This window comes from Protomyctophum bolini (genome assembly GCF_963924005.1).
Source record: "Protomyctophum bolini genome assembly, chromosome: 15".
NCBI lineage: Eukaryota > Metazoa > Chordata > Actinopteri > Myctophiformes > Myctophidae > Protomyctophum > Protomyctophum bolini.
Genome location: NC_137876.1, coordinates 35,870,628 through 35,879,592, shown reverse-complemented (window position 1 = coordinate 35,879,592; position 8,965 = coordinate 35,870,628). Strand labels below are relative to the sequence as shown.

At 42.8% G+C, this 8,965-nt stretch overlaps 1 protein-coding gene across 1 annotated transcript; it reads right to left on the bottom strand.

Annotated features, from left to right (window-relative positions):
* Window positions 1-20: 20 nt before the first annotated feature.
* On the bottom strand, window positions 21-8,240 carry LOC308329474 (thrombospondin-type laminin G domain and EAR repeat-containing protein-like). The gene is made up of 13 exons (XM_080783795.1): window positions 8,078-8,240; window positions 6,960-7,183; window positions 6,507-6,871; window positions 5,884-5,974; window positions 5,496-5,652; window positions 5,188-5,319; window positions 4,838-4,908; window positions 3,903-4,064; window positions 3,041-3,236; window positions 2,675-2,907; window positions 1,481-1,659; window positions 1,020-1,121; window positions 21-248 (listed from the first exon to the last, which is right to left on the bottom strand). The coding sequence occupies exons 1-13, from the start codon at window positions 8,160-8,162 to the stop codon at window positions 95-97; spliced, it is 2,151 nt and encodes a 716-aa protein (XP_080639921.1). The 5' UTR covers window positions 8,163-8,240; the 3' UTR covers window positions 21-94.
* Between the last annotated feature and the right edge of the window lie 725 nt (window positions 8,241-8,965).

Sequence of the window (8,965 nt, the reverse complement as noted above, 5' to 3'; positions counted from 1 at the left end):
ACACACACACACACACACACACACACACACACACGCACATGCACATGCACATGCACATGCACGATCACAATTAACTAGCACAAGTTAATTTCTTCTAATGAGTTTTTAGTCTGAACACCTTGGACAGAGCTGCTTTGGCACTAGAGTAAATCAAGTAAGATTCCCCTTCGGAGGTGAAAAACTCCCAGTCGCTACATCCAATGGTTGGGAGCCAGTGAACAGGAACAAATCCTTCATATCCCTGCCACCTGACAATAGAAAATAGATGGTTCCCATAAATCAAAGCCATACATGTATTTTTGGGTTTTTCCTTGATACCCTAAAATAGATCATTGTTCTGTTCCTGTTGGGCTTTCATGAGTCTGGTCTCCAGAATGAAAATCGGTATCGGAACGGTCTCAAAATAATACAGATTATATAATCGGTTTTCACCAAAATAAATAAATATAATTCTACATTTAATTTGTGTACTCGTCTCATTCAGTAGTCATTCAGTTGTGAAAACAGACACATGGAAAAGAGTATATGCTGTTTATTTATTGATTGAATACTTTTTTAACAGGCTTTGGGCCAAGCCCCTAGGCTTGTTTTCATTGTGATCCTCTGTATAATATCGGAATCGGTCAGAATCGGTATCGGCAAACATGACCCTGCAAATAATCGGAGATCGGATATCGCTCATAATTTTATAATCGTGCACCCCTACTTAAAAGTCTATACAACATTGCCTCAATGTACCGTACATGTATACCAGTGGTTCTCAAACTTATTGCAAAAGAATTACACACAAAGTACAGTGCAACTCATGTCCATTTAAATAAACATATATAGAGTGTCTAAAGTGGTTAAACTGGTGAAGTGATACTGATAAATTCCAAATACAAGTATTCTGCGGCACCCCTGGACTTGTGTCACGGCACCCCTTTTGAGAAACCCTGATGTATACAACCATAATATAAGGCTTTCAGTCTAATGTTTCACATTAGGGATAGTTATTTGATGTTATGTGTGATCAGTACCTGTACAAAATGCTGTTTAAAGAGTAGGATTCTCCATCAAAGGAATTGGCCACAATCAAGAAATGCTCCTCCTCCAGGCTGAAGAATTCCCAGTCCACTGCACTAGAGAGATAGAGGTGAGATGAGATGAGTGGCAGGCAGACATATAAATGATGTAACTACTACAATGAATAAACTGAAGACACGAAAGTATTCTCCTAGGATGTATAACATACACGTTACATCTGCCACTGCAATGTGTGTGTGTGTGTGTGTGTGTGTGTGTGTGTGTGTGTGTGTGTGTGTGTGTGTGTGTGTGTGTGTGTGTGTGCGTGCGTGCGTGCGTGCGTGCGTGCGTGCGTGCGTGCGTGCGTGCGTGCGTGCGTGCGTGCGTGCGTGCGTGCGTGCGTGCGTGCGTGCGTGCACACCATACAGTCTATGGTGTACACTTTGATTACAGTATATGGCTGGTGAGATTGTACCTGTAGGTGACAATGTCCTGGAAGCGGACAAACATCTGTCCATTCATATCCAGCTCATAGATGGTAGAGTTTATGGCATATCGACTCTGCCCATTACCATGGAGTCTGTCTCCATTGGCAACGACCAAGAAGACTCTGTTGCCAATTTGGAACATCTCCCAGTCCGTGGCACAGAATGTCTATTTGAAGAAGAGAGAAAATATATAATAATAAATATACACCCACACACACACACACACACACCATATGTTTGTGTATACAGTACATAGAGGTGTGATAGTATTAGTTAGTATTTAGTAGTTTGAACCGTGTATGTCGGACATGCTTGACTGTGCAGCAGCATAGAAAGTGCAAAATGAGTTAAACTGTCAGACTTCTGCATTTTCAGAAGGTTCAGTTTTTAATGATTTCAGATGATTCATAGCCTTATCGCCTCAAGGTGTTCATGCAAGTCTCATATCCAACTATGGAGTTCCCCTGAATGTGGCTTTTCATGTGTCTATCAATGTGTCAGCACACTCACCTCAAATGTGGCTACAGTCAAATGTGTGATTCACTATCAGTTACATGTCAAAGCTCTATCTCTCAACCAAATAAAAGCTAAACCACATGCTCTATTTTTGGACTGTCTGAAATCCACTTTCGCACCCCCTTCCTCTGCCTTTTTTCTTTATCTGTCTGTCTCTCTCTCTCTCTGTCTCTCTGTCACACACTCACGCTCACACACTCACGCTCACGCACGCACACACACACACACACACACGAGCGAGCGCACGCACGCACGCACGCACACACACACACACACACACACACACACACACACACACACACACACACACACACACACACTTTTATCTATCCCCATCTTTTATTCCCTTCCTTCTTCTTGCACAGACAAGCTGGTTGTTCATACTCATCTCTAAGATAAGGATCTTATCAAAGGAAACTGAAGCTCTTGAACACATCAATGGAATGCAAATCCTCCAGCAGAACGCAACATTATGGATTAACATCCCACACATACTTCTAAATCTTCTATTATTGTCTATGAATCACCACTAGCTATTATTAAGACTCACAACTATCGTCTGGAACTTTTGACCTTTTTACTCACCCAATTCGACCCCTACAATGTGGTACTCTATTCTATAAGCATAATCAATAGCTACTGTATATTTTCTGCCCACCACACACCTTAATTGACTGAAACACTTGGAAGCTTCCATTGACCCACACATAGATGACAGAGTCTAGATGAGTGGTCACTCCATCAAAGGCATTCGCAACCACCAGGAAATGGTATGGTCCAACAGTGAAGAATTCCCAGTCATAGGCCCCTGAGGTCTGCAGCATCTGATGAACCTCAAAATACCTTGTTCCTCTGTTCCACGTATATACCACGCTGTCTATGGTGTGATTATTGTCACCTGAAGGACCAATTATGGAATAGAGAATAGAAAACAAGACAGAGGTAATTCAGGAATTGGGGAATTGAATAGTTGTTAGATCATTAATGAATATTTGCACAAGAGATATCGATAAATATAACAGTGTTTTTGCCTTGTCTGTGATTGGCCACAACGAGGTAGGCATGTCCGTTGATGTCAAAGGCTTCCCAATCCCGTGCACAGTGGGTCTGCAGGGTTTGGTATCGCACAAAACGTTTTCTCCTATTGCTCCACTTGTAAATCACAGAGAACTCTTTGTCACCTTCCTTTTCTGATCCTCCTCCAGAGTTAGATACCACTAGAAACATCTAGATTAGAATATAGAATACATGCAATATTAATAGTATATATACACCTTGTCTTTTAAATGAGGACCACACTGGAAATAGGTTTCTGAAACTTTATTGTGTTATCCTTGATTGTCTCCACCAGTCCGTCTGTCCGTCCGTGTGTCCGTCAGTTACCAGCTAATCCCCGGCACGGTTAACCCAAAATTTGCCCACACACTCCCTAGAGATGCCAACGATGAACCTCTGCCCCAAATTCTACACGGCCTGTTTTAGCGCCACCATGAGGCAGATTTTCACAGTTTTACCTATAACTGCACCGATCTGGGTGATACGTTGTATGGACACAGGACCAAGGGAGATTATATCTCCATACTAGCTTTGGAATGCCTCAGGATAACCCTTTAGAAGCAATTCTCTGCTGTAAATGTTGCCTCCATGACTGGATGGATGGATGGATGGACAAACGGAGAGACAGATGGATGGATGGAAATCACTTTTTAGTACGTCAATAAGTAAACTTGAATTTGAATTCTGAAAATAATGTCTTTCTACTCTCATATAAAAATGAATGGAGGAGAGTGCAGAGAGACAGGAAACCAAGGGCAAAGAGAGAGGATACATTCCATATATGACAGGAGTGGGACCCCATCCCATTTCTGTTTTTACCAACAATTTCATTCATACCTTCTTGCCCATGCGGAAGTGTCTCCAAGCCAGTGCTCCATAAGTGCTGATATTCTGGTACAGTTGGAAGCCAGAGTGGCTCCATACATAGATGGCAGAGCCAGAGATTGGGGAACGGTGAGCCATGGCAGCCATCACACCCATACCAGGTACCTGGAACACCTGAACAAGGGATATGAACAAGCTTGTGATGGTTCTTATACTTTATAAGATTCTACGTGACACATAATAATGTACATTTCTATTTGGACTGAAGAGCTGCACCCATTTTGATATGAACAATACAATTAGGATCTGTTGAAAATAGAACATATTATCGCTGTTGGATGGAAACCGTGTATAGTATGTCCTAAACCATTACAAAGAAAAAAAGAAGAAAGAAATATTAAATTAAATGTTTATAAAAACCCACAGACTAAACCACTTTCAACCCGGAGTCCTTATTTTTGGGCCTGCTATGATGGGCAAATATTTTCAATGTCTTTCAAAAATCTTCAAAAAAGCAGATTTCCATGCTCACAACGCAACCACATCGATGTGATGTGTAGTGAGCTTGTAGATCATCTATTTGTGCGACTTTTGCACAACACTGTCATGTGACAAAGTATAGAATAGGCCATACAATTACAGAAAACTATGTGAAAAGTGGAAATAATAAAGACACAAGGTTTATGCTTGAAAGGGTATTGAACATTTAGCATCCCACGCCAGGTCTTATCCCAATCACAGTTATTAATTCACTTTCAATGATGAAAACGCCATCCTAATAAAGGCTTTCTAACTTTTTCACCAGAAGAGTTCCTTGATGTTTTTCCTTTTTTTGCAAGAGCACCTATACTTTTTTTGGACTTCAGAGCACTTCAGACCGTTTCTTCTTTCTGAGGATAATAGATCTGCTAAATGCCTAAAATAAATTGTAAATTGTACTTTGATACCTCAACATCATTCGTCTCTGAACTGGTGGTAAGGACCTGATGCTCCAAGACATAGTCCAGCCGCTTATGTTCTAATTGGGGAGATTGAGTATGGAAGTAAGAATGTTTTATTGTTAGAGAAAAACATATTTCATGCAAATTAGCTGGTAAATCTTTTAGCAAACTATGGAGAATTTATTTAATCAATCTTTACTGCTCCAACAAAATGTGACAGTTAAAGTATCAGATGAACATTCCTGCACTCCTGCCCAGTGGGCTCATTGCCCTGTTGGTCATACATAAACTTTGCAGGCAAATATTTGGTCATGGGTGGGTGGCTGGTTGATTGCTGATCTCAATTTGGTTCTCACCTTCCAGCATAGGGATCCAGGATGTACCATCACATAGGTAAAGACCTTTTCTTACAGGGTTGAACCACAACTTGCCATGTAGTGTCTCTGTGCACACACGATCCAACCCCACCGATATTTGGACTTCAGCCTCTGACATCATGATAGACACAGACAGACAGACAGACAGACAGGTATGCAGGCATAAAGTCAAGTAGACAGACAGAAATAAAAATATTTCGTCAGATGGGCAGAGACATGAGCTGAATGTCCCATGTTTCATTGCATTGAGTTGTACGTCTTTAAAATTAAGTGTAAATTCAGGTTACCATATGAAGGCAGGTTGATGCCAACTTCCTTCTCAGTGACAGCGAGGTCTGAGAGAAGTGGTGGTACTGACAACTCCGTCAGCCTGGGATTGGAAGACGGACACACGTGAGGGGTGGCATCACAACCTGGCACTAGCACCAACTGCCGAATTAGACCCTGTACAGCGATGCAATAGATATTAATGGACAATTGGACATCATCTATTTAGAATGAAAGACATCATGATAGAACATGTAGATTCTACTACATGTCTGTGTGTGTGTGTGTGTGTGTGTGTGTGTGTGTGTGTGTGTGTGTGTGTGTGCGCGCGTGCGTGCGTGCGTGCGTGCGTGCGTGCGTGCGTGCGTGCGTGCGTGCGTGCGTGCGTGCGTGCGTGTGCATTCTTACTGAAAAAAGGCCTTTCCATCTCCCACGGCTGCCAATGTGGAACCTTGCTCCCTGAATGCTCAGGTCAGAGGGGAATGTCCTAGAAGCAGCCCTGTCAACCAAACGTATCATTAGGCTACTTCAACATTGTTTAGGTGAGTGCCTGCTCTTTGAAATTAGTCAATAGCCTCAGTATAGCTTCTATAGCAGCAATAGCTTCCTCCACTGTTCTGTTTGTACATATGAGAGGCTAAGAAGAGTGTTATTACAGTATATTGATTACATGGTGCAAGGGCAATACCTGTTTCCAAAAGCCAGAGGGTGTTTCTACCATACCACCAACACCATCTATCAAATACTGTCAAGCCAAAATTACAAGCCTATAGGCTATAAGTAGATTTGGATCTGTGCCATCGCCCTGTGATGAAAGATCCACTAACCCTCAAGGGAAACGGCAGGTTGAAGATGGTACAGCAGGTCTAAGATATTACGTACGGTTTATGAAAGAGGTATGAAACAGAGGCACACGAAAAGCCAGAAGAAATCAATACTGAGAGACAATGTGGAAGGAAGGAGGTATGATGACTCAGGACAAGGTTAGATGAACAGCAGTAAGAGGTGGTACGGGATATCAAGGAACTCACATTTCCAGCGGTGAGTTGCAGTCCACTGTGAGCCTGGCATGGCTGTCCTCAATGGCAAGGACCAGTGTGTGCCAGTGGTTATCGGCCAATCGCAGACCTCGAAATACCCATCGCTCTATGACCCCTGTGTGATCTTTAAAGAGAATGTGCAAGCGTTTTTTCGAGAACCTCAGGCCCAGGAGGAGCCGTCCCCTATCCTTATCCTTCTCACCCTGGCCTGCATCCTTGCTCTCTCCATTCCAGTCTCCTTCATTTTCGGACTCCTTCTCTTTGTTCCTGTTCCATTGCTCCTCTTGATGTTTCTCCTCTGAAGTTTCGCTCTCCTCTGCTTTTTGTTCCACCACAGAAAATATGTATTCATTTTTCTGCGAGAAACAAGACATTAGATTATAGGACAAAAGAGGCCTTAAAACCATCGGAATAACTGAAAGGTTTGATGCAATTTATCCTTACATTGGACGCAATGCGAGTGACCTTCAGGGTCACCACAATAGAGAACTCTTGGGGGAAGAGATCATAGTTGACCAGGATTTGAGAGGAAGGGAAGCTCAGGAAAGTGTGAGGGCGAGAGAAATGTACCCCCCTCACCCCTCCGACCTGCATTATATGCACCCCTGGCACGGCTTTGGAGGCATCTCTCGGGAGGACATGGGACAAAAGGTCCAGTGGGAGAAGATCTGGAAGGCCATTAATCAATAGAAGAGAAGAGAAGAGAAGAGAAGAGAAGAGAAGAGAAGAGAAGAGAAGAGAAGAGAAGAGAAGAGAAGAGAAGAGAAGAGAAGAGAAGAGAAGAGAAGTTAAGTGAAGTTATGGTCCGAAGACTCAGAAAGATGGATGTTTTATTTTACAACTCAATCCACACATTCCACAGTACATGGATACATCCACACATCATAATACATGAAAATTGCAACTACAATTAATAAACAAGTAAATAACCAATGTTAGAATAGTCACATCCTTTAGTGCTGGACTGCCCTGGCATGTGATCTGAGAAATAGCCCTGGGTGGTGGCGGGGCTGCAATAAGGAGTTGATTGGGGTTATTAAGGAGCCCCCCTATTTGTAACAAAGAAGCAATAGTGTAGATTCAGAAACTCATAGATTCAAAGTGATCATCAGACACTTCTTACCCTGTTGGTGTTATTTGCATAGATGTTTTTTGTTGAATTCTACAGTATGTCTGGTAGGCTGATGTACATTTGAACGACTGTTGCGCATGCAGTACACCTGCATACACCCACACATACAGTAGTATAATGTAAACACACTCGTGTAATTGACGTTATCCAAAGGAATGTTACCCCCTCAGGGCTTTCCAAGGTTCTAGATGAAACCATAAACCATTCATTAAACAATCATTAACCCGACATGAGCAACCTTAAAATGAGACTGAAAATGACAGGATGGTGGATAATTGTGCGTGTGTGTGTGTGTGTGTGTGTGTGTGTGTGTGTGTGTGTGTGAACAGACAGACTGACTGACTGACGTACTTTTGGTACGGTTACATTACATTCTGTACACTCTTAACACTCAGTATTCCACAGTGTAATACTAATAATAGATTAATACCTGTACAGTGTCTCCATGTTTCTCTGGCCGTATCTGTGAGCCTTGACCCCAGGAGAAGAAGCAGCACCAACGTCAGCGATGACATCACAGCCAATCACAAACTGCCTTTTTGATGCAGATACCAACTAGCCAGCCCTCATGCCTCCATATCAAAGTGATCTCGTTGTTTTCTGTCAATCTCTCTCTCTCTCTCTCTCTCTCTCTCTCTCTCTCTTTCTCTCTCTCTCTCTCTCTCTCTCTCTCTCTCTCTCTCTCTCTCTCTCTCTCTCTCTCTCTCTCTCTCTTTCGTCTTTAGGAAAGGTACACGGTAGAGGTATCCTTGAACCAGAGTGTGACCATAAGTAGCTTCCAATTCACCAAATCCAGAAAAGAAACTCCAGACAAGTAACTCACCAAAGCATCAAACTTGAGTTATTTTTCACCTACTGCAGACAGATTCTCAGATAGCGGTCAAGGCAGACAGGCAAAATCCCAGATCAACTGTGCTTAGAGAGGAATCCATTTGTCTGTGTGAAGAATCCCCCATACACACACACACCCCCTTTTAAATACCGGAGCCATGCAAATCATTAAAGTGGCCTGTCAATCATCCCTCCCACACCAGTCCTGCCAGAGGGGATGTAGAGCAGCTCTACGGTGTGTGTGTGTGTGTGTGTGTGTGTGTGTGTGTGTGTGTGTGTGTGTGTGTGTGTGTGCGCGCAGATCCAACACTGACACACATGTATGTCACTTCTTAACCAAAGAATTATGGGACTTCAACCCATCAAAAGCACTATGTATTCCCTGTTGCAGCTACACCCCCCTGTTAGTGTTGGCCTGGGGAGGGAGTAGACAACAAATGGTCAATTCTATGACTCACAAGTCGCTGGAAGCCAGTGAGATCTGAGA